Source organism: Nyctibius grandis, chromosome 11 (assembly GCF_013368605.1).
Source record: "Nyctibius grandis isolate bNycGra1 chromosome 11, bNycGra1.pri, whole genome shotgun sequence".
Taxonomy (NCBI): Eukaryota; Metazoa; Chordata; class Aves; order Nyctibiiformes; family Nyctibiidae; genus Nyctibius; species Nyctibius grandis.
Window position 1 is genome coordinate 6,624,711 of NC_090668.1, and position 23,209 is coordinate 6,647,919.

A 23,209-nucleotide genomic window follows, 5' to 3' on the forward strand; every position below is an offset into this window, starting at 1 on the left:
GGGGTCCTCCCTAATGAGGACTGCCTGCAACGGGGGCTGCCCTTAATGGGGGGTCCTCCCTAAAGGGGACTGCCTGCAGCCGGGGGTCCCCTGAACGGGGTTTCCCCCCCGTGTAGGCTCCCCCTAAGGCTCCTCCTCCATAAGGGCGGTTTGCTGCCGCGGGGCCCCTTCCATACCCGGGGGTGCCCGCTGCGGGGGCTCCCCGCACCGGAGGCATTACCCCGTCCCGGGCGTCCCCGCTCCGCGCAGAGCCCCGACCAGCTCAGCGCACATGCGGCGGGCTGGGCTGGGCTGTCCCATCCCGTCCCGTCCCCTCCCCTCCTCCGGCCGGCCCACACGCACACCCAGCCCTCCCTCCTCCTCCTCGTCCTCCTCCTCCTCCCACTTCCTCCGCACAATGCAGGCTGCCGGCCCAGCGCGGGGGCACCCGCCGGCCCCCCGCCGCCGAGCCCCCCGCCCGGCCCCGTAGAGATGCTCCGGAGGAGGCACCGCGCCAGGTGAGTGCGGGGCCGGAGCGCGGGGGAGGGCAGCGGGGACGGGACGGGGGGTCCCCCCACTTTCCTGTACCCCCTTTTACGTCTTCCTCCGGCTCGTCTGTTCCCGGCCGGGCGCTGCAGGGAGTTGATGGCTTTGAGGCTCCGCTTCCAGGGGTTTTGTACCCATTTATGGGCACTCGAGATCATGCGGCTGGTGCACAACGTGTAGGCGCCTTCGGCCTCCCCTGGCACAGCACGGGGGGGTTGTTTTGGGGGGGTCAGTGGCTGTGCGGAGGGGACAGACGGACGGACAGTGGCTGGCCAGCCCTCGCCGGGTCTGTGCCCCACGGGCAGGCAGGAGGGTGCGATGCTGCCGTGCCCGGGGGGCTGGCACTGAGGGGTGGGAGATGGATCGGTGCGTCTGTGCCTGTGTATGGGAGAGGGTTTAATCCCATAGATATTCAGATGTCATTGTGGAGGCAGTTGCTGTGCCCTTTTGCTGGCTGCTACGTGCTTAATTACTGGTATTTTTTTTGTCAAAGTGAGCATTTCTGAGGCTTTTTCAGGAGTAACAATCCAATTTGCAACACAAGCACTGGCTTGGTGTGTGCATTGGGGACTGGCACCAGAGCCAAGGCTCCTGCTGGGCTTTTGTCTACCTGGGAAAAGCTCAGGAGCTGGAAACTTTTTTGAAGAGGGATAAGGTATGAAATGAGGGAGCCAGAACCACTGAGGCCTCTTGTTTGCTCCCCCAAAATGACCCCAGCGAGGGGAGCCTTGCCAGCGGCCGCATCCGAACCCACCGGGGTGATGGGAAAGGTGACCTCCTCGGCGGGGACCCAAGGGCCCCGCGATTGTGAAACGGGACGGGAAACCGCCCGCCGTAGCGAGGGGAGAAGCCCACTGGCTTTGGGGTGACACGGGGAAGGTCCCCTCCGTTACCAGCCCTCCGCCACGGGACCCCACCGGGGTGTCTCGGAGGGGCTGCGGGATGGCCGGGGATGCCCGATGACTGCAGAGTTAGGAGGTTTTGAGTTATATTTCATGATTCCCGTGGGCTGGCTGGGAGTTGGCGGCTGTTTCTTCGCATCACGTGGCAATGGAGGAGGCGGGAGGCTGCGGTGAGAGGCTCCTGCTTATTACTGCTGCGTTAGGGGCATCGCATCCCGGGGAGGAAACATCGGGGAGCCCTACCCGACTGATAACAGACACGGCCACGCTCGTTCGGAGCTGTCGGAGCCAAAGGAGACGGCTGAGCCACCCTTGGCAGCCCCAGCATGCCCAGGAGCCCCTTTCGACATCCCAAACGCGGCCGATAAAGGTGACCGTGGCCTTATGGGGGAGGTTTCGGCTGCGCGCAACGGGGCGGCACGTGCTCCTTTTGGTTTGGTTTTACTTTTCTACCTCCCCGGCCAAACGGCCCCTTCTGGGAAAAACCCCTGCAAAGAAAAAAAAGAGGAATAAATGGGTTGTGTTTAATCCACCCACTGCTTTCCCCCTACGGGGTTTCGGTATCACAAGCGCTGGCCGCACGTGTTGGCGTTTGCCCAGGCGTCCCCTCGGCCCCTCTGCTCCCCACGGACCCCATCCCCAGTGACCAGGGGGGAAGGAAGGAGGGCATCGCCACGCCGGCTGCAAGGGGATAGTCCCAGAGGGGAAGGGCTGATGGAGACAGCAAAAGCAGGGCTGTTTGCTTGGGTCTCAGATGACGCAGGTGTAGGGGTGGCACCAGCCGGGGCAAAGCCCCAGTGTGTTTCATGGAAAGAGGGGACCCATTAGTGCCCTCACCCTAATGAGGTTGATCTATCAGACATCAGGGAATCCCCGTGGCTCCAGCCACCGCGGTGGGATGGCTCGCTCAGCCCTGCAGCCCTCCAGCAAGGCTGGAGGTCCAAGCTGGCCGCCCGCTTTCCCACTGGATCGGTGGGAAGGGCTTGGGGGGTTCCTGAGGGGAAAGGTCTCCTTGTAACGGGGTGACCAGGCCTTTTCCCTCCTTTCCCCTAAAGAGGGGTCCCTGCTGCTGTGGTTGCAGGTCATTTGGAAACGGGGCGACTGCATCGGTGCCACCGATGTGCCCAGCGGCGTAAGCGGGTCCCCTGACGCGGCCACGGTGCCGGCAGGGCCGGTTGCACAACGTCCCCACGCTGCGGGGTTTGTAGACCGGTGCGTTTCAGGGAAAGGGGAAAAGCAGCAAGGAAATGTCGGACGTCGCAAGATCCCGGGTTTCTGTCCCAGCTTGTCCACCCCGAGCATCGTCACCGCGTGGAAGGGATCCCACGCCTGCATCTCCCTCCCACGCAGCATCTCCCAGGGAGACGGATTTAAACACCACCCTCCCGAGAGATCCCTCTGGGGCCGCCGGTGGGTGGGGAGAGTGGGCGGCTGGAGGAGAAAATATCCCATTCCTTCGGGGAGCCGCTGCTGGGGGGGCAGGCGGGGAGACGAGCTTCCTTCTGGACCACAGGGAAGCAGCGACCCTCCAGAGGGATTTTCTCACGACGTGCAGAGGAGCTGGGGAGAGGCAGGTCTGCGCGGGGCCGTCCCCTGGTCCCCCCTGGGCCGGGCTGGGTGTAGGGGGCAGAGCTGCAGGTGGGTGGGCAGCAGAGCGGTGACCCCCCGGTTCTGCCAGTGAGTGGTGTGGCAGGGAGGGCTGGCAGGCTGGAGCGCGGGGTTTGCCCGAGTGGGACCCTGGCCACGCTGCAGAGCACAGCCACCATCAGGGCCCTTATCTACCCCCACAAGTCTCCCCAGTTATCTCCTCTGTTTCCCTTTCTGTGGACAAGGCTTTTATCTTATCTCCACGCTCGCTTCCTCCGCTTCCTTCTTTGCTTGGCTGCTAACTCTTGCCACAAAAAGAGTAGAAACCACAGGGGGGTGAGGAACAGACAGGAGATCCCACTGCAGTAAGGCCATCCGTGGGCTTGGGGGATGCTGGGTGACGTTTGGCCATGCTGGGAGGATGCTGGGTGACATTTGGCCATGCTTGGGAGATCCTGGGTGACGTTTGGCCATGCTTGGGAGATGGTGGGTGGTGTTTGGCCATGCTGGGAGGATGCCAGGTGATGTCTGGCCATGCTGGGAGAATGCTGGGTGATGTTTGGCCATGCTGGGAGGATGCTGGGCCATGCTGGGAGGATCCTGGGTGATGTTTGGCCATGCTGGGAGGATGCTGGGCCATGCTTGGGAAATGCTGGGTGACGTTTGGCCGTGCTTGGAGGATGCTGGGTGACGTTTGGCCATGCGTGGGAGATGCTGAGTGATGTTTGGCCATGCTGGGAGGATGCTGGGTCATGCTTGGGAGATGCTGGGTGACATTTGGCCATGCTATGAGGATGCTGGGCCATGCTGGGAGGATGCTGAGTGATGTTTGACCATGCTGGGAGGATGCTGGGTGATGTTTGGCCATGCTGGGAGGATGCCGGGTGATGTTTGACTGCTGGGAGGATTCTGGGTGATGTTGGCCATGCTGGGAGGATGCTGGGTGATGTTTGGCCGTGCTGGGAGGATGCTAGGCCATGGTCCAGCAATGCTCAGGTGGGTCTGGGTGCTTGCTTGGGTGATGTTCTGTGTTCAGGTGATGCTGAGGGGATACTGGGTGATGGTCCAGTGATGCTCTTGAAGCTCAAGCAGTGCTCAGGTGTCTCAGCGGGATGCTCAGGAGATGCTGGGCAGTACTGGGGGATGCTGGGTGATGCCAGGCCATACTGGGGGGATACTTGCGATGCTCAGCAGATGCAGGGTGATGCCCAGGAAGGCCGGGCGATGCTGGGACGGTCTGCCAGCTCCACCTGCTGGCATGCACCGCCTGACACAGCGGGCCAGCGCCCCAGCCCCACCGCAGCAGCAGCCCAACATCAGAAGAGACCATAAGGGAGAGGGTCCCCCTGGGCTGCAGGTGACTGCTTGGAGAAAAACCCCCAAATTAGCTTGAACAGTGGAACTGGTGGGGAATTTGGGGCACTCTGTGTTTGTGCTTCACCTGAGCTGACCCGGCTTTGCTCCCCGCTGCCTGCCACAGACGCTCATTGAGGCTTTGAAACCAAAGCGGCGAGGGCTTTTCCAGAGCTTTTCCAAGGAGACCGACAGAGAAATGCCAGAATCCACCCCCCCACCAGCACTGGGCTCCCAGCCCAGCACGTGCAGGGCTGCCCAGGCCAGCACCGAGGGAGGGGAGTGCCTGACCGGATCCCGAGCTTCCACGCTGAGGATCAAACGTTGCTTCTCCGTTGGGGTGGATTTGTTTATTTAGGATCTCTGCCAAGTGCCAGGAGGATGGGAAAAGGGAAGCAAGTCCCCGTTGCCCTTGGCAGAGGCTGACTGTGAGACGAGCGGGGCTTTCCACGCTCCCCCGTTCTCCTTTAGCCTTGCAGTGCGATGTTGAGCATCCCGAATGAGTGAGGAAAACCACCACGCTTTCTCCAGCCAGCACACGGGGGAGGTGACTTTTGGGGAGCTCTCGGTGGACCCGTGTCACCCCGGGCTGAGTGCTTGCCATGGGGACTTGCTTTGCTCACGATTTATTTTCTCTCTCTCCCATTCAGGAAGGCCAGCTCACCTCTCCTGTCACACTCCCCGGTCAGGACACGGGCAGCAACGTATAAATGGCCTCGAAACGGCACTTGGAGCCTCTGGACCCCGTGATTTTCAACAAGCTACCTCGGCTGGAGGCAGAGCCCACGGCCGCCTTCCCCGCCAGCCTCTGCAAACCCGGCCCTTTGCCCACCCCCGCCTCTGAAAACCATTTCAACTACAAGGGCTCCTACTTCGCCTGCCAGCTGCAAAGCCCCGACGGCCCCGAGCAGCCCCGCTGGAGCCCGGCGGCCGCGTACCTGCCGTACGGCACCGCTGCCGGCAGCCAGCCCGGGCCGGCGGAGGGGCTGGTGGGCTGCCTGCTGTACCGACCCGAGAGCCTGGGCAGCGGGCTGCAGCCCCCGGCCGCTGACAAGGGCAAGGACAGCCTGATGCGGGAGCTGCTGGTGGCCAGGGAGAAGTGGGCCAGCCTGCCGCTGGCTCTGGGCCACCCCTTCCCAGTGAAGAAGCCGGTGGCGGTGAACAAGGCGGCCACCCTGGCTGTCCCCAAGCCGGTGTACAGAGCCCCGGCGTGTTTCGTGGACCCCAGGATGGCCCTGCCGCTGGGACCCCGGGCAGAGAGCCTGCAGCAGAGACCGGGGGATGGAGACTGGGCTCTGCCCGCCGCCGCCCCCACCAGCCATCCCCTCCACCCCGGCGGCGCTGGGCTGCACAAGAGGGGTCCCCACTCCGACCCCAGCCTCCCGCCGCTGCACCCCAGCCTGGCTCTGCCCGCCAAGGAGAAGGTGGGCTCCCCGGTCGCCTTCTCCCCCTACTATGCCACCTTCGAGAAATACAGGGCTCCCCCCGGCACCCCCGTCCTGGAAGCCAGCTGCCCCGCCGCCCACAGCCAGAGGAAGGTGCCCAGCCTCAGCCCGGACCCCTGGCCCAAGCTCCAGCCACCCCCCGCCAGCCCGGCGTACCAGGAGAGACCGTGCTACCCGCACCCCCCCTACCCGCTGCCCCTCCACAAGCCCGCCGTCCTCTACCACCCGCCGGCTCCCACCGCGGAGGCACAGCCCAGCGCCCTGCCCAGCACCTACAAAGGCTTCGGCTTCGCGGGGAGCGGGGAGCCCTTCCCTGGCGCTTACCTGAAGCCCCCAGCCCCACGGAGCTACTTCCCCAGCCCCTCGGACACCCCCGTGCCGAGGGCAGCCGGCGCGGTGGCCTCGCCACCTGCCAAGCCGAGGGATGCCGAGCCGCCGCGGCAAGCTGGCTACCTGCAGCCGAGCCCTGGCTTCGCCTTCAGCGCCGGCGACGCGGCCGCGTTCGGTTCCTCCTTCACCGGCGCGGAGCCGGGCTGTGAGCGGCACCGGGCAGAAAGCCCCCGGCAGCGAGCGGCGGTGAGGCCCAGCAGCGCCTTCCAACCTGTATGCGCCCCGGAGAAGGTGCCCGGGGGCTCCGGCGGGACCGCAGAGACGTTTCCCAAAGGAGAAGGGGGCTGGGTGAGACCCAGGCAGGGGGAGCAGGAGCCCCCTTACCCGAGGAAGAGGAGGGCCAGCCCAGCCCCCCAGGAGACTGCCCACAAGGGTCCCCCGGCTCCCATCATCGTAGGGAAGGGAGATGCCTGCAAGGTCAAGGACACAGCCAAGGAGCTTGTCCCTGCTCCTCCGCCCGCCTCTCTCCCGGAGGGGCTGAAGGACCCGAGGGATGGCGAGGTTTCTCCGTCCTCCCCACCCATGCCGGTGATCAACAACGTCTTCAGCCTGGCGCCTTACCAAGACTACCTGGAGGGGACCGAGGGCTCGGCCCAGGTCCCCTTCTCCAGGGAGCATCTGCGGGGGACACCCACCCCAAAACCTGGGGGGCAGCCGGGAGCCCGCTGCCCTCGGAGACGTCTTGGTGATGCCCAGCCTGCTGCCCGCGGGCACGGCAGCTGGCCGGGCACTGACGACGGGCAGCGATGCGGTCCAGAGCCAAGGGGAAAGCTGTTACGGAAGGGTCCCCGGAGAGCCAAAGCTTGTGCCCCGAGACCCAGGGTCTCAGGAGGGCCGCCCCTGTGCTGGTGGGAGCAGGGAGCCAGCCCCCGAGGAGGTCGCGCTGGACCTCAGCTTGAAGAAGAGACTGGTGAAAGCCGGGGAGACCCAGGGACCCGTCGGCCATGCAGAGGGGACGCTGGACAGGGAGGATGCGGAGGAGGAGAAAGAGGGTCCGGGGGGGAAGAAGGGGCTGGGAGAGGGGGCCAAGCCCCAGGCGCCACCCTTGCTGCTCGAGGTGAGCTCTGGGGACAGGAGCAACTTCCAGAGCTCGGCCACCTTCATGTTCAAAAAGTTCAAGATCCTTCGCTCCCTCCCGCCCGGCACCGTGCCCCCCCGGCACGCCGGCAGCCCCTGCACCCCCCAGCCCAGCCCGCCGCCGCCAGCCCCCCCCCTCCGCCATCCCCACACCCCCGCAGACCCCCGCGGCTTCCCCGCTGGCCAGCAGCCCCCCGGCCCCCCAGCCCAGCGCCTCCGCTCTGTGGGGGACTCAGCACCCGCTGCCCGAAGCCCCCCGTGTGCCGGGAGAGGAGAGCGTCTCGCTGCCCGGGCAGTGCGATGCCCCTGCCCCGCAGACCTCTGCCGGGCAGTATTTCACCACCCTGCACACCTCGCTCTGTGACGTCATCTCCTGCTCGGTGTCCAGGTCCTCCCCAGAGCTCCTGCAGGAGTGGTTGAGGAAGGCAGAGCCGGCGGAGGAAGCTCGGAGAGATGCCCAAATCCCCCCCAAACCCAAGAACGGCTCCAAGAACCTCGAGCCTCAGAAGCTCACCAAAGGCTAAGGAGATCTGGCTGGCTTTCCAAGACGTGACCACCCTCCTCACCAACCTGCTGTCTCAGCCTGAAGACCTTCATGTTCGCTCGCAAGTGTCCTTTCCCCACGTAGTCCGGGCAGGGGCCATCTTCATCCCCATCCACGTGGTGAAGGAGAAACTCTTCCCTAAGCTCCCCGGGGCCTCCGTCGACCAAGTGCTGCAGGAGCACAAGTTGAGCTGCGTCCCACCACGCTCTCGGAGGAGAGGCACTTGAGGGACCTGGAGCTGAAGAGCTGCACCTCACGCATGCTGAAGCTCCTGGCGCTCAAGCAGCTCCCTGACATCTACCCGGACCTGCTGAACCTCCACTGGCATGACTCCATCAGGCAGCACCTCGGTAGGTAGCCCAGCATCTCCTGTGGAGGGCTGGTGACACCAGTGGGTCCCTGGGACTCTTCCAGGGAAGCTCCAGCTGCATCTGCCTCCTGGATGCTGCTGGTTGGTGGGAGCATCCATCACTTGCGTGGTCCTTCAGCATCCTTGGCCTACCGAGGGTTCTGCGGAGCAGAATGTTTAGCTTTTCTCTGTGGGAGAAAGCTTGAGCTGGAGGGTGGTGGTGGAGCTGGGGGGGTGGTGGTGAGCTGGGGGGTGGTGGTGGAGCTGGGGGTGGTGGTGGAGCTGGGGGGTGGTGATGGAGCTGGGGGGGGTTCTCCTACCTGACTGGGTGAGAAAAGTCATCTCTGGGGTGCTGAGGAGGTGTCCCATCCCACCAGTGCCATCCCACTGCCCCTCCCTGCCTGCACACCCTTTTGCTGCTGCTCGAGGCCATCGCCAACAACTTCTATTTCTCACAGGTTCCAGCTCGCAGGCTGGCCAGCACCCTCCAAGTAGGTAACTCCTCTTGTGTGTGTCTTCATATGTATTTACAGGATTTATATGTCGTTATGGGAAATGTGTGTGTGTTTGCTGTGATGAATGGGGGGCTTGGGCTGGTGGGGAGGAGCACACGAGTGGCCCCGCTGCCTGGGCTGGGCTGGAGGGGGGGATTTGTGGCTGGAGGGGATTGTTTGGGATGGGGAGGTGAAGACCCTGCCAGCCCCAACCACTCTTTCCTCTCCAGGTAGCCCTGGCAATGGAGACACTGAAAGCCGATGCGAAGCCACAGGTGGCACGAAGAAGAAGGAGGCACAGAGGAATGTGTGGAGGTGCCGCGAGGACGGGAAGGGGAAGGTGCCCCTCGTCCCCAGAGCAGGGGGATGTGGATGCTGAGCTGAAGCAAGCCCTGTGGGGAGATCCTGGCTCCCACGGGCAGGGTGGCTGCCCCGAGGACGGGGACAGGTCCTCCCGGGCGCTGGTGCCTGGAGGCCACCGGCACCGCAGGGACCCTCCGAGGACGATGCTTGGTGGTGACCCAGAGATGCTCCGAGGCCACGAGCAGGGATGGCCGGCGTGGTCCTCAGCATCCCAGCGGGGATGGGCTCAAGCCCGCCTCGGCGCTTCATTTCTTTTAATGCAATCATCTTTCCGTGCGTGTCCCAGCTCCAGCCGTGAGCTGGGAGGGAATGGCTGGAGGCCCAGCGCAGCTCGAGGGCTGGAGCAGTGTGTGGACCCACGCGAGGAGCGTGGAGGTGGCCACGCCGCCGTCCCCAGCCTGGGACAAGGGCTGGCTGCTGCCCGGGTGATTTACCACATCGTCTCCTCTGTCCTCTAACTCACCTCTCCTGCTCTATCCGTGTCGTTCCCAATAAAAGTACCTTCTTCCTGGTTTTTAATCTTTATACAGAGTCTTAACACAACATTAAGGGTCAAAAGAATCAATTCTGTACTTACAGGACTGATTTTTTTTGTTGTTTTAAATGAAGACATTTTTAAAAATGTTATGAATTTACCTTTATAAGGAGCTGCTGCCTTCAGGTTATGTCATTTTTTAAAAAGAAAATACATAGTAACTTATCCTTGGGTTTTTATTGAAACTCACAACTTCACCTGTTTACCACGCTGGACCCAGGCGGCGGGAGCGATGCTGTTCGGGCAGAGAGTTTCAGTCCCGATCGGAGCTGGAAGAGGCTGCAGGAATGATTTAAAGACTGTGAAAGAAAACCAAAGCGCTGTGAACCACCGACCCCAGCTGTCCCGGAGGAGAACGTGGGAGATGATGCACATTTAGGGCCAACCCTTTACGTGTGGTGAAGACATGGTGACCTCAGCATGGCAAAGGGGAGGAGAGGGGAGTGATGCTGCAAGGCTTTGGGATTTCCATCCCACGGGTACCGAGAGGCTGATGGGCATCCCGGGAGGACAGACGGACCCGCCCTCGCTGGGACTGCAGCCGTGGTGCGCAGCAGAGGCCTTACAAACTCCACACTCGGGTGTTTTTCCAGCTGATGCAGGGCGTGGAGGAACAAAATAAGGATGATTATTATTATTATTTTTTATTTCACTACAGGAAATATTTATTTTAAACTAAGAAAACACAGGAAAAAGGAAAAAAAAAAGCCCTACCCAAACCATACCACAGACACTGTTTAGCTGAAAGGTGTCTTTGCCAGCTCGGGGGGGATTCCTGTGGGCGCCTTTCTGGTTTTCCACTGGGATGTACTGGCCGTGCAGGGGGTGGGAAGGGGGGGACCTGCTGTTCTCACTCCCCCTCGCCACGCTGGGTCTGTGCATAGTGTTGTAAAGCGATTTGGAAAGCAGTGTTTGTTAATAATGTTGTAATTTTATATATATATATATATAAGGTTCCAGGGGAGAAAGTTCCTTCGCTTTATTTAATATTTTGTAAGAATATGGATTTTAAGAGGTGCCTCGCCTGATTAAAAGGGTCTGGCTCATTTTCAAACGTGCTGTGCTTCGGTCTCTGCTTGCCAGCGTGGGCACAGTGGCACCTTGCTGGGGTCTGGGGGGTCCCGAATCAGCACCCAGCACCCCCCGGCTGGCTGGGCAGCCCACACCAAGCTGGTGATACACCCTGAGCCCCCTGGGTGACAGCCTGGGAGGAGGGTGCTGGCAGAGGTGTCTGTGCACCAGAAACGGGGCAGGAGAGCTGTGGGGTGCAGCAGGGCCGACACCAGTCCCCCGGCACTCTTCTGCGTGCTGCTGGGGTGATGCCCCCTGGGCTGATCCAGCGGGGACCCCCGAGGCACCCTACTCCTTGGGAGCACCCATCAGAAGCATGAGGTGTGCCTGGTTCCGAGAGCCAAACATTTTTCAGCCCAAATTACTCGAGCCGGGCAGGGGAACCAACCCCTTCCCCACCAACAGGACATTTTGAGGAGCATCTGTGGTGTTTGGGGAACAGCCTGCCTAGAGAAACAGGCACGTCCACTCCTTCCTTGCCAAGGGCTTAATGAGGAGCTGAGGGAAGGCAGGAGCCTCCAGCCAGGAAAGAGCTTCACCTGGGGGAGTGCAAATTGGCTGGTGTGTTAATTGGGAGCAGCTGGAAGGGAGCCTGGGAGATGAGATAAAAGCCCAGGGCTGGGGTGGAGGGTTGGTGCTCTCTTCTCTGTGGGTGCTGCCAGGTAAGGGGTGCTGGTGGATTGGAGTCTTGCTGTCCCTGGTGAGGCTATCTGGGATGAGGTGGGTGTTTTGGGGAGGGGATGAGGTAATGTCTAAGCCCAAGGCTGGTTATAGCCTAGCTCTGTGCCAGGAGCCTCCCCAGCTCCTCCTGGGAGATGCTGAGGCTTGGCACAAGATTTGCTGAACTGCAGGAGCTGCTCGATGCTGCTGGGGACCAGGGAACTGTTTTGATAAGGGGCCTCCTGGCCCTGGGTCTGGTGTGGGGGATGCTCTGGGGATGGGGCAGTCACTAGGGTGGGGAGGGGAGAGCTTGGAGGGTCCCAGCCTAAAGCTCCTGCTGTTCTTCTCCACAGCCGGGCTCTCCCCATGGCCTTTCCCACACAGAGCCAAGGGGTAGGACCGCCAGACCCCATGGATGTCACTGCCCCACAGCCGAAAATGATGCTCCATGGCGAGAGGGAAGGGGCTGTGGCCCCAGCCCTGGGTCCTGCTGCCCGTGTGGCCACCGCTGTTGGTGGGCTGCGGTGCAAAGCCTTCCTGGTGCTGGCCATCTGCCTGTCTGCCACTGCCCTCCCGTACAGCCTGGGGTCCCTGTCTGCCCTGCCCCAGGCCCCCCTGGGCTCCCTGCCTCCTCCTCATGGTCAGCCGGGCTCACCAGCCTCCCAGCAAGGGACAGGCCATGCTCTGGTGGTGACACACGGGGACCTGCTCAAGGAACCAGCCGTGCAGCAGCGCGGGAGGGTGCTGAGGGGCTCTGCGGGCAGCCCAGGCTGCTTCCTGGGGGCCAAAGGAGACGGGACCCATGGTACAGACACCAAGGGGTGGGGTGTGGGGACACCAGCCATAGCCACTGCCTCTCCCTCAGCAGCTCAGACCTCCCTGGTGCCACACCGGCAGCCGGGATCCCTGCGTGGGGAAGGGTTTGGGCTGGGCACGGCGGTGGCTGAGCCGCTGTCCCCTACACAGTGGCTTGGCACAGGGGTGCCCAATACCTCTGCCCAGCTCCTCCAGACCACGGATGACCCCAGCCCTGGCTCCCGGCACCGCCCTGCTCTGGGAAGCCTCCGTGGCACAGGACAGGGCTCGCACGATGCAGCTTGGGCACCTGCAGTGACCCCAGCCCGTGGCTTTGGGCAGGCAGCGGGCACGGCGGAGCCCCAGCGCCCAGGGGGGAGGTCCGAGGGCACCCCCTGTGCTGGGGCCAGAGCTGTGACAGCAGCGTGGGGTCCCAGCAGTGTGCCTGCGTCTGACCCATCTACAGCCGGTGGCTTTGCTGATGTCCAGCGTGAAGCTTCAGTTGCCAGAGCCACCGTGAGGAACCACAATGGGCAGAAGGAAGAGGGGAGAGCAAGCCCTGGCCTGCCTGAGCTCAGTGTGGGCAAGGACCACACTGCTACCCCTCTCCTGGTGCCCCTTCCAGGGGTGCCCTCAGGAAGGACATCCAGCTCGACCCAAATGCATCCTGGCACCGCCTGGGTCCCCTTTGCCGTGACACCTGAGATGCTCTGGGACACACGGCCTGTTGGCACCTTCCTGCATGGCAAAGCTGCTCCGTTGCTGGACACTGCCTTGGCCAAGGCCCCAGGAAACAGGTCTAGACTTCTGGCCACTGTCTTGGCATCGCTTCCCAGTGCTGCATTGGCTCATGGTGTCAACCACCCACAAGTGCTGGCTCCCTTCCTTCCTACAGTGGAGTCTGGGGGACCTGCTGTCGCCTCGGAGAAGCTAAGTGACCCGCCTTCCCTCCCTGTGCAGCAGATTCTGCTGACACCCACCAAAGCCCACCCTTCCCCTGCTTGGACCAGGGCTCCCAGTGCTGCAGGTGCCCAGGCTGGGGGGAGTTCAGCAGCCCCTGATGCCACCCCAGAGCCTGGAGCAACCAAAGCCCCCTGCAAGGATGGAGCTGCTATGGTGGCTTCCCCCTCTCCCAGAGCTGTAGGTGTGACACATGGCTTCCCCCTGGGGTCACCTACCCAGAGGTCCTCCCTGCATCCAAATCCTTTCCTCACAACAGCATCTGAGGATGGACCCGCTGCAGGCCAACCTCAGGCCATGAGTGTGCTGCCCGGACTGGGGACTGTGGCAGAAGAAGCCAGGCGCAGCGAGCCCACGGCAGCATCGGTAGGACCCACCGCTGCTTCAGCAGGACCTCCGGGGCCCACCCGTGCCAGCCTGGGCTCTGCGCCTCCTCCCAGCCCCAAGGACCCTGCTCCGGAGCACCGCTCTGAGGCTGTGCACCACACCGGCACCACAGGCTGGCCATCTCCGTCCTACGTGCTGACTTCTACTGGAGTTGCATGTGCTGCCAGCTCCCCGCTCAGCTCACAGACCCTGGCAGGAGGGACCCCTGATGCTCAGTCCACATCCAGTCACTCTGTCACCTCCCAGCACCCCTCCATAGCCAGAGAGCATCTCCCTGCAGCCCCAGGAGAGGCCTTCACCCCAGGAGAGGCCTTCACCCCAGGAGAGGCCTTCACCCCAGCTGAGCTGATGACAATGGGCAAACCCGCCTCCCCTGGGCTCTCCTCTCCTGCACAGCCCCTGCACGTGCTGCCCTTGCGGTTCCGGCTGTCGGGCATTGCTTACACGGAGGCTCTGAGCAGCAGGTCTTCAGGGAGCTACATGGAGCTGGAGGAAGAAGTGAGGCTGATGGTGAGTGCAGGAGCTGGTTGGCACAGAGATTGGTACTTCTGAGTGCAGGGTGGGCAGCTGAGAAGCTGCTGGGGTGAGGAGCCTGCAGGCTGTGTCAGCCCTGCCTTGGTCTGTCACCCACCTGGGCATGGTGGAGACAAGCGAATCCCTGGCACAGCTCTGCTGGAGCTGGACTGGGATGCTTGGTTTGAGGTGGGACTGGACTCCCATTGCTGCTGGCAACTAGCATTGCACACCGTGTTGGTGCTGGGGTGTTCCCTCCTGGCTGGTGGGAGCCATGGGTGTGCCAGCTCAGCCATGACCATCACAGGCCTGGCATACCCCGGGGTGCTGGCATGTCCTACCCTGGTACACTGAGCCGACTCCTCAGTATTTGTTGCACATCTCCTGGTACGTGCCTTGGTCATGTGCGGGAATTTGCTGATGCTTCTTTCTTCCAGCTAAACCAAATGCTGTCCACCTATGAGACCTTCCTGCAGGCAAATGTCCTTGAGTTTATGTGAGTACACGGCTCTACCCTGGGGCAACAGATGGAGAGGGGTGGCTTTGGCTCGGAGGGAAGGGCTTGCCCAGCGAAATGCTCCAGAGAGCACAGATGGGTCATGTGAGGGACTATGCTCCCTCCCCAGGGTCATCGTGCCAAGGGATCCCTGGTTGGAAGTGTCTGAAGCTCCAGATAAAGCCACCTGAGACCTCTCTTTGTGGGGGGTGTTAATGTGAGGGTGGGGCTCTAAAGCTGCCCCCAAAGGGGAGGTGGGCTGCCCACCATCTCATCTCCCTCCCAGGAATGGCTCGGTGGTCGTGCGAGGGGAGGCTCTGTTCCGGGGGGATGCTCCTGCCCCCACCAACTCCCACCTCATCCGGACGGTCATCACGGAGGCGAGCAAGGGAAGGAGCATCTTCAGCTGGCAACTGGAGCCACAATCTGTCCAGTCCAGTGGTAAGCTGTGGAGATCTTCCCACAGCAGAGCTGCTGCTGTCAAATATCCTCCCTACACATCTATCCAAGCCAAAACCTGCCCAGTTTGGACTTCAGGCTTCACTTTCCCTTAACCTCCCCTCTCCTGACCCATGCAAAACCCTTTAGTGCTAAGAGTGCTGGAGACTACATCTGCAGCACATCTGGACTTGTGTGGTCTGGTACTTCTGCTAAACTCTCTCTGGCTTTCCCTGCTTCTCCTGTCCTGAGAGGTGGTAGATCCCAAGCCCTTCCCACCGCAAAAGGGACAGGCCTTCATTGTCACTTAGGTGCCTTGCTGGCTTCTGCTGTCAGCCTGTGGCAGAGGATGAGCTCAAGGCTGACTGATACCTCCCAAGAAAGGTGGAGGACCAGGTGTGGGCATAACTATCTTCTGAACTCTTTTAGGCTTCAGCCTGGAGAACCTGGACCCAGAGAAGCTGTCCATCTCTCTCGCTCTCTTCCAGCATGGGAGGAGCAGGACAGACTCCCTGGAGAGGCTGATCAGCAAGGTATGGCAAGCCTTGGTGGCTCTTCCAGAGGGTGGTGATGCTGGGAACTTGGCCTGTCGGCGAATGGGTGCAGGCTGGCTGCTGCACTCCTGTGAGGTGGGATAACGGTTGCTAGAGCAGGGGCAGGGGGTGAGCTGTTGTCTCCTTCCTCTAGGTAACTTGGTCTCTCAGTGCCCTCTACCACGTGAGGAACTTCACTATCACCCAGCTCAGGTATGGGACACAACTGCCCCTCTCCAAAGCTCTTCATTTCATTACCTCTTGTGCACTTGGCAGCTAATTAGCCATGCTGCAAAGGTGGAGAGGATGAGTTGGGCTGCACCAGGAAGCCTGGGAGGGTGATGGGTGGCAAATACTGTAACTGAGCACCTTCCCTGGGCTTGAGTAGTCATGAGCTGCTGAAAAAAAGACCAGCAAGGGCGTACTTGGTGAGCCTGGTCCCAGCTCTTCTGCCTTGCTTAGAGCCCTTCTCTCTCCTTAGAAACCTCAGTGGGGTCCTGGAGATCACTGGAGACATCTATCTCGACACAATCGTCCACGCTGACGTCGCAGAGGTTCTGCAAGCCCTGACGTCTCTCGCGACCTGCTCTGTGGACCTGACCTCCCTCTCAGTGGAGGGTAAGGACAGTCCCTGTGCGTGGCAGGGCTCACTGCCAGCTCTGCTCATGTAGCACTCGTGTCTTGCCTCTTCAGGAGCCAGGCTTCATCTCCAGGTTTACCCAGTCTCCTTCCTCATCGCCAACAGACGCTTCAGTGAGGACCTTCTGGATCCACTTGCTACAGAGCACCAGGAGCTCGCCAGAGACCTTGGTGATGTGGTAGGCATGGCTGGTGGGGGGGGCTGGGGTCCTCTCAGGTGCTGAGAAAAGGAGGCTGAGGACCACTGGAGGAAAAGGGGACTGCTTTGGGGTTGTCCAAACCAGCCCCTCAACTCCAGTGCTGTGGCTGATACCTGCTGAAGGCAGGCACTGAGCCTTTAGTGGCAGGATGTTTTCTCTCTGATGGTGCTTCAGGCCACCACAACACAGCCAGGGACCCAGAGGTGCTGCAGGACTACAGCTGCCCTGTGTCCTTGCTGCAGTGGCTGTCCCAGCTTTATCGTGGCTGTGGAAGTGGTAGCCTGGCTTGGAAACACCCTAAAGGCTGGTGGGGAGCTGAGCAAAACCTCTCTTCCAGGTGGCAAGAGCCCTAAGGGACCACAAGAGCTTCCTGCAAGTGGTCATAAGAGGATTCCTGTGAGTGGGAGCAGAGGGTCTGCCTGGGCAGGAGGGAGGGGCAGGGGTGTATGGACCCAGGGAGGTCTCCCTACAGACATCAGCCAACAAGTCGTGGCTCTTGGATGTATCATCTCAGCCACAGAAGGGCTTGCAGCAGGCAGCCGAGGTCGAGCATTTACCAGCTGGCTCAGGAGTGACTTGCCAGACCCCCAGGGATGTCCCTTCTGTCCCAAAGAGCAGATGCAAAACTAATGCCTCCCTGAATGCAGAGGCAGCCTCCTGAGACCCCTCTAAGCAAAGCCAGCCAGCGGCCTGGCTGTGCCTGTGGCCACAGCCCAGCATGTGGCTGTGGGGTCATGGTGGGACTGGCAGCTGCTGGAGCTCTTCCCAACCCTGTCCGCAGGCCTGGCTCCTTGATCTGCCATGGGGATGTGGTCTTCCAGCACCCTGCTCCCACCAGCGTGGAGGTTTTGGAGGCACTTGCTCTCTCAGTTGGGCCAAACAAGGCTTTGGCTGGTTCAGACTTCCAGGTGGACCCCTACTCTCTTGCTGTGGGAGGTAAGCTTCCCTTTGGGGTGTGGGAACGTGAGCTTCACCAGCGTGCGGCTCCATACCTGCGGTGTGAGCAGCGTAGATCCACAGCCAACTACATCTAGATCACTTATGCAGAAGGAAAGTGAGATGTCTTGGCTGACCAGCTTGTGGTTGATCTGAAAGCACAATTCCAGTCACAAACGTGTCCTTCTGCACAGCCTTTGGGTTTCAGAGCTGGAGAGACGCATCTGCTGCAGGCTGGCATAGGACAGGAGGGAAGGGGTGTCTGGAAAGGGCACGGAGGGTGGCAGTATGTTATTGGTGTCCTGTGCATTGCCTGCTGTGTCCCAAACGAGGGTGGGTGGCTGCCGCCTCGCGGGGTGGAGCCCCTGTGTCCTGCAGACCGTGCTAACTGCTGTGCTCTGCTGCAGAGGACACCCTGGAGCCCCCCTCACCCGAACCAGGCTTTCCTGAGTACGGTGTGGTCATCATGGTCGTGTGTGGCCTCTGCATCATCACTGCTCCCGTTGTCTTCCTGGTGGTAAGGGTGGTGTCTGTCTGTCTGCTAGAGTGGACAGAAACAAGCTGGGGCAAAGCAGCCCTGGTCCCTGTGCGAGGGCAGCGCAGAGGGACTGGTGTGGGGCCAGGCATGGCTGCAGCCTCCCTGCTCTCCTCCCTAGTGTCTGAGGACCAAGAGGCTCCGCTGGAGGGACAGGCTGGTCCTCTGGGATAGAAGAGACCCTGAAGTGGGGACCCAGACTCTGGAAATGGATAACCAAGGGTTCTGGGCATCCTCTGAACAGGCAAGTGGCCTTTACAGTCCCTTGAATTTAGCTTCTGTGCCTTGGAGCTAGAGCTTTGAAGCACAGCGGGTGTTTCTGTAGGTCACACATCCCTGTTGTACTGGTGATGGTCCTGGGCAATGCCAGGAGCTGGAGAAACACCTTTGGGGGGAGGAGATGAGATTTCAGCCCTTGCCTTTGCTGGAGGTGGGCACAGTGTCTTCTCTCACTCCCAGGGCCCTGAGGATGCCCATACATCCTGGCAAAATGACTCTGCCTGAGGAGAGAAGATGCAACTGATGGGGAGGAGCCCAAAGAGGGGTTTGTGGGGGGAAGAGATGCTGAGAAGCTATCCCTGCTCATGGGGCTGCAGCTGCCCACACTCCCTGAGAAGGATGCAGGCTCAGATGGATGAAGGAATGACTTTGTATGTTGAACTTTAATAAAACTGTTTCTAGAATGTCAAACCCAGCTGTGAATGGTCTCTGCTTGTGCTGTACGGGTGCTGTTGAGCCTTCCTCCCCAGCCCTGCCCTGGGCTCCTGCCCACCAAGGTACAGCTGTCAGGGGTGGCTGCCAGGTGAGGTGTGGCTTATGCTTTACACCCAGGCTTGCTTCAAAGCTGCAAGCTCTGCCTGGCCAGACCTGGCTTTGAGCAGCCCAAGCTGTGTGCTGCTGGTCTAACTGGCATCACTAAGCTGAGCTTGGTCTTCTCCAGCTCTTGCTTAACTACTCAGTAGTGCCAGGGAGCTAAAAGGCCAAGGACATGGATCCCTCTTGGGGCTGGGCTGCAGGAATCGTGCCCTGGGGCTGCTCCCTGGGTGAAGCATCCCTTCCTGTTCTGCACTGGGTGCTTCCCTTTACCCCAATGGCAAAGCACCCTACCATGGAGGTTGTTATGCTGCCTGCTTGACTAGAAGGTAAAGGTTTTTTTTCACCTCAAAGCTTGTTTTTTTTTTTTTCCCCTTCTCCTTGCATGCTTTTCCCTAATGTGCCAAATTACAGTTGCTTATACAAATTTATAATCAAAAGTCATCCAGTCCCATCCTTCTCCAAGGCAGGGAAGAGCCTCTCTGCAGCCCAGGTGTGGGGCAGGGCTGACCCCATCCCTCTCTCAGGGTGCTTGTCCCCCCTTGTACCCTGTGAGAGTGGGTCCCATGGGAGCAGGGAGCCTGGATGCTGCTGGCAGGGCTGTGCTGAGCTCCCCTGCTCCTTTCCAAGCCCCAAAACTAGCCCTTCCCTGTGCTCTGCAAGACAAGGAGCCCACTTAGTGCTCCTCAACTCCCCCCCTCCCCTGTCAGCTCCTGCCTGGAAATGACCCATGAGCAGCAAGTTCCTTGGGGAGGGGAAAAAAAAAAAACCTCCCCAAACCTTGAGAAAATCAGAGCTCGGGCACCCAAAGGCACAAAGCAGCTGCTGCTTGTCAACTCAGAGCTGTGGGGCTGGCTTTGCAAATCAAAGGTCACAAACATCCTTGGAGCTGAGTCACCTCCTCTCTTGGATGTCACCTACCCTCCAGCATGTGAGCAGAGAGTAATAAGCTTAACCTGAAGCCTGACCAGACCAGTTCTGCTGTGCTGAGGAGGAAAAAGGGAAGCGATTCTGTAGAAATCTCTTTAAATGCTGGTTTTCTAGAAGTGACCTGGATCTGAAGATGAAGGCAGGAGCCAGCTGACCTGCAGCGATGAAGGTAAGCGTGCCCAAAAAAAGGGGGGATCCCAATGAATGGGCTAAGTGAGTGTGAGCCAGCCTGGAAAAAACAAACTGTGATGATGAATAATAAAGTAAGGGGGGAAAAAAGTACCCTTGTCCATCCAGAAATGACACCATGGGGCTGTTTGGTGGTCGGAGGTCACTGGGGCCTGGCAGCCGCTGGGTCCCTGCCTGGTGCCCTCGAACCCCGCAGCGTCCCTGAGGTCCCACCAGCAGTGTCCCCCTCGCCCGGTCCCCGCCACCTGCTGGGTTTTGCTGAGCACTGGTGCCACGGCTGCCACCACCGTGTCACCTTGCTCCCGGCCGGCACTGGGTCCCAGCTCATGGTTATGATCCTTCTTGATGCTGGGAGGGTGGAAGGAGGGCAGGGAGCTCCCCTCCGCTCCCCTGCAGCAGCAGAACCCTTCCTCCTCATCCCTCTTCTTCCTCCTCCCCTCCGCAGGCTCTCCCTGGTGGGACACGGGAGCAACTTCTGTGCCCCCTGAACGCTGGGGACTGTCGGGGGAGGCCGGACCCCCCACACCCCTCCCCGCCCCTCTCCGCTCCTGTTTAAGCGGCGTCTCCTCTCCAGCCCCGCGGGCGGTGTTCGGCCCCGCTCCGCACCCGCTCAGCCCCGCGCCCCCCAAAGCGGGTCCTTCACCCGCTGCGCGGCGCCCAGTTCACGCCCACAGTCGAGGTATTTGCCTTTATTATGTAAACGCGCGGATACAGGTGCTGGGTACAAACCTGCACACACCATTTATACACGAAATATTAACAGATTTAATCATCTGGTACATATTCATTGTTATTATATTATTTGATTGGTGAAAAATGTCCTCACTTATCATGGTAATAACTATGTACACGCATTAGAATTTGCTGCTGTTTTATTTCCTTCTCCTTTTTGGGTCGGTGGGTTCCTTGAGTTGCTGGTCCTGATCTCCCCCTGCCCGAATTACCTCTCCCCTAGTTTCACTTAAATTTGGCAACACTCAGTAGTTCTTCCCAGGCCCTCAACTGAGCAGGTCACCATTCCCCTCGGCAGCCAGGATCCGTTGTTTTACAACACCACAAAAGAAGGGGTTGGGTTAATATTGACCAAGGTTTGTCCAAACCCATATCAGCCCCACAGTTTTGATTTCAGATCTCATCTACAGTCTGTTTCAGCTCCAGCTCTGTGTCGTCTCAGCTCCAGCTCCAGCCCTGCAGTGATTTCAACTCCAAGACCTTTACTTCAGCCCCAGCTCTATGAGATTTCAGCCCAGCCCTACAGTCGATATTTCAGCTCCAGCTCCGTGTCGTTCCAGCTCCAGCCCCGCAGTGATTTCAGCTCCAGCCCTACGGTCAGTATTTCTGCCCCAGCCCCACACTCTGTATTTCAGCCCCAGCACCACAGATTTTATTCCAGCTCCAGCCCCGCAGTGATTGCAGCTCCTCCAGCCTCACACATTTTTATTTCAGCCCCAGCCCTGCAATTTCATTTCAGCTCTAGCTCTGCACAGTCTCAGCTCCAGCCCTACTGTGATCTCAGCCCCCGCCCCACATTATTTATCTCAGCCCCAGCCCCATGATCTTTATTTGAGCTCCAACCCCGCAGTGATTTCAGCTCCTTCAGCTCCACACTCTGGATTTCAGCTCCAGCTCTGCGGTGTCTCAGCTCCAGCTCTGGCCCCAAGATCTTTACCTCAACTCCAGCCCCACAATATTTATTTCATTTCCAGCCCCATAATCTTTTATTTCAGCTTCAGCTTCTCCAGCCCCACACTCTCTATTTCAGCTTCTCCAACCCCACACTCTCTATTTCAGCTCCAGCCCTACGGTGTATCTCAGCCCCAGCACCACAGATTTTATTTCAGCCCCAGCCCTGCAGTGATTTCAGCTCCTTCAACCCCACACTCTCTATTTCAGCCCCAGCCCCAAGATCTTTATTTCGGCTCCAGCTCTGTGTCATCTCAGCTCCAGTCCCGCAGTGATTTCAGCTCCTTCAGCCCCACACTCTGGATTTCAGCCCCAGACCCAAGATCTTTATTTGAGCCCCAGCCCCATATTCTTTATTTCAGCCCCAGCTCTGAGATATCAGCCCCAGCCCTGCAGTCGATATTTCAGCTCCAGCTCTATGTCATCTCAGCTCCAGCTCCAGCCCCACAGTGATTTCAGCTCCTTCAGCTCCAGCCCCAAGATCTTGATTTCAGCTCCTCTAGCTCCACATTATTTATTTCAGTCCCAGCCCTGTGATCTTGATTTCAGCTCCTCCAGCACCACATTATTTATTTCATTTCCAGCCCCATAATCTTTTATTTCAGCTCCAGCCCCGCAGTGATTTCAGCTCCAGCCCCATGGTGTATGTCAGCCCCAGCGCCATGATCTTTATTCCAGCTCCAGCCCCACAGTGATTTCAGCTCCTCCAGCCCCAAGATCTTGATTTCACCTCCAGCCCCAAGATCCTTATTTCAGCTCCAGCTCCAGTCGATATTTCGGCTCCAGCTCTGCGTTGTCTCAGCTCCAGCTCTGCATCACATCAGCCTCAGCCTTACAGTCAGTATTTCAGCCCCAGCCTCGCAGTGATTTCAGCTCCTTCAGCTCCACACTCTGGATTTCAGCCCCAGCCCCAAGATCTTGATTTCAGCCCCAGCCCTGCAGTGATTTCAGCTCCTCCAACCCCACACTCTATTCCAGCCCCAGCCTCGCAGTGATTTCAGCTCCTTCAGCTCCACACTCTGGATTTCAGCTCCAGCCCCGAGATCTTTATTTCATTTCCAGCCCCACATCATTTATTTCATTTCCAGCCCCATAATCTTTATTTCAGCTCCAGCTCTGAGATTTCAGCCCAGCCCTACAGTCGATATTTCAGCTCCAGCTCCGTGTTGTTCCAGCTCCAGCCCCGCAGTGATTTCAGCCCCAGCCCTACGGTGTATGTCAGCCCCAGCCCCACACTCTGTATTTCAGCCCCAGCCCCACAGATTTTATTCCAGCCCCAGCCCCGCAGTGATTTCAGCTCCTTCAGCTCCACACTCTGGATTTCAGCTCCAGCCCCAAGATCTTTATTTCATTTCCAGACCCACATCATTTATTTCATTTCCAGCCCCATAATCTTTTATTTCAGCTCCAGCTCCAGCCCCGCAGTGATTTCAGCTCCTCCAACCCCACACTCTTTATTTCAGCTCCTCCAGCCCCACACTCTCTATTTCAGCCCCAGCCCCAATATCTTTATTTCGGCTCTGGCTCTGTGAGATTTCAGCTACAGTTGATATTTCGGCTCCAGCTCTGTGGCATCTCAGCTCCAGCCCCGCAGTGATTTCAGCTCCTCCAGCCCCACACTCTGGATTTCAGCCCCAGCCCCAAGATCTTGATTTCAGCTCCAGTCGATACTTCGGCTCCAGCTCTGCGTCGTCTCAGCTCCAGCTCTGCATCACATCAGCCTCAGCCTTACAGTCAGTATTTCAGCCCCAGCCCTGCAGTGATTTCAGCTCCTCCAACCCCACACTCTATTCCAGCCCCAGCCTCGCAGTGATTTCAGCTCCTTCAGCTCCACACTCTGGATTTCAGCTCCAGCCCCAAGATCTTT

The 23,209-nt window shown here is 59.8% G+C and overlaps 1 protein-coding gene across 1 annotated transcript; it reads left to right on the plus strand.

Annotated features, from left to right (window-relative positions):
- Window positions 1-409: 409 nt before the first annotated feature.
- On the plus strand, window positions 410-20,665 carry C11H15orf39 (chromosome 11 C15orf39 homolog). Its single transcript, XM_068410740.1, is given in 19 exon segments — window positions 410-497; window positions 5,018-6,832; window positions 6,834-7,409; window positions 7,411-7,800; window positions 7,802-8,006; window positions 8,009-8,173; window positions 8,631-8,663; window positions 8,897-9,006; window positions 13,834-13,947; window positions 14,388-14,446; window positions 14,733-14,887; window positions 15,314-15,417; window positions 15,572-15,630; window positions 15,899-16,035; window positions 16,111-16,235; window positions 16,594-16,652; window positions 17,038-17,192; window positions 17,600-17,709; window positions 20,615-20,665. Coding segments are annotated over 18 exon segments (4,362 nt in total). The 5' UTR covers window positions 410-497; window positions 5,018-5,077.
- The last annotated feature ends 2,544 nt before the right edge of the window (window positions 20,666-23,209 follow it).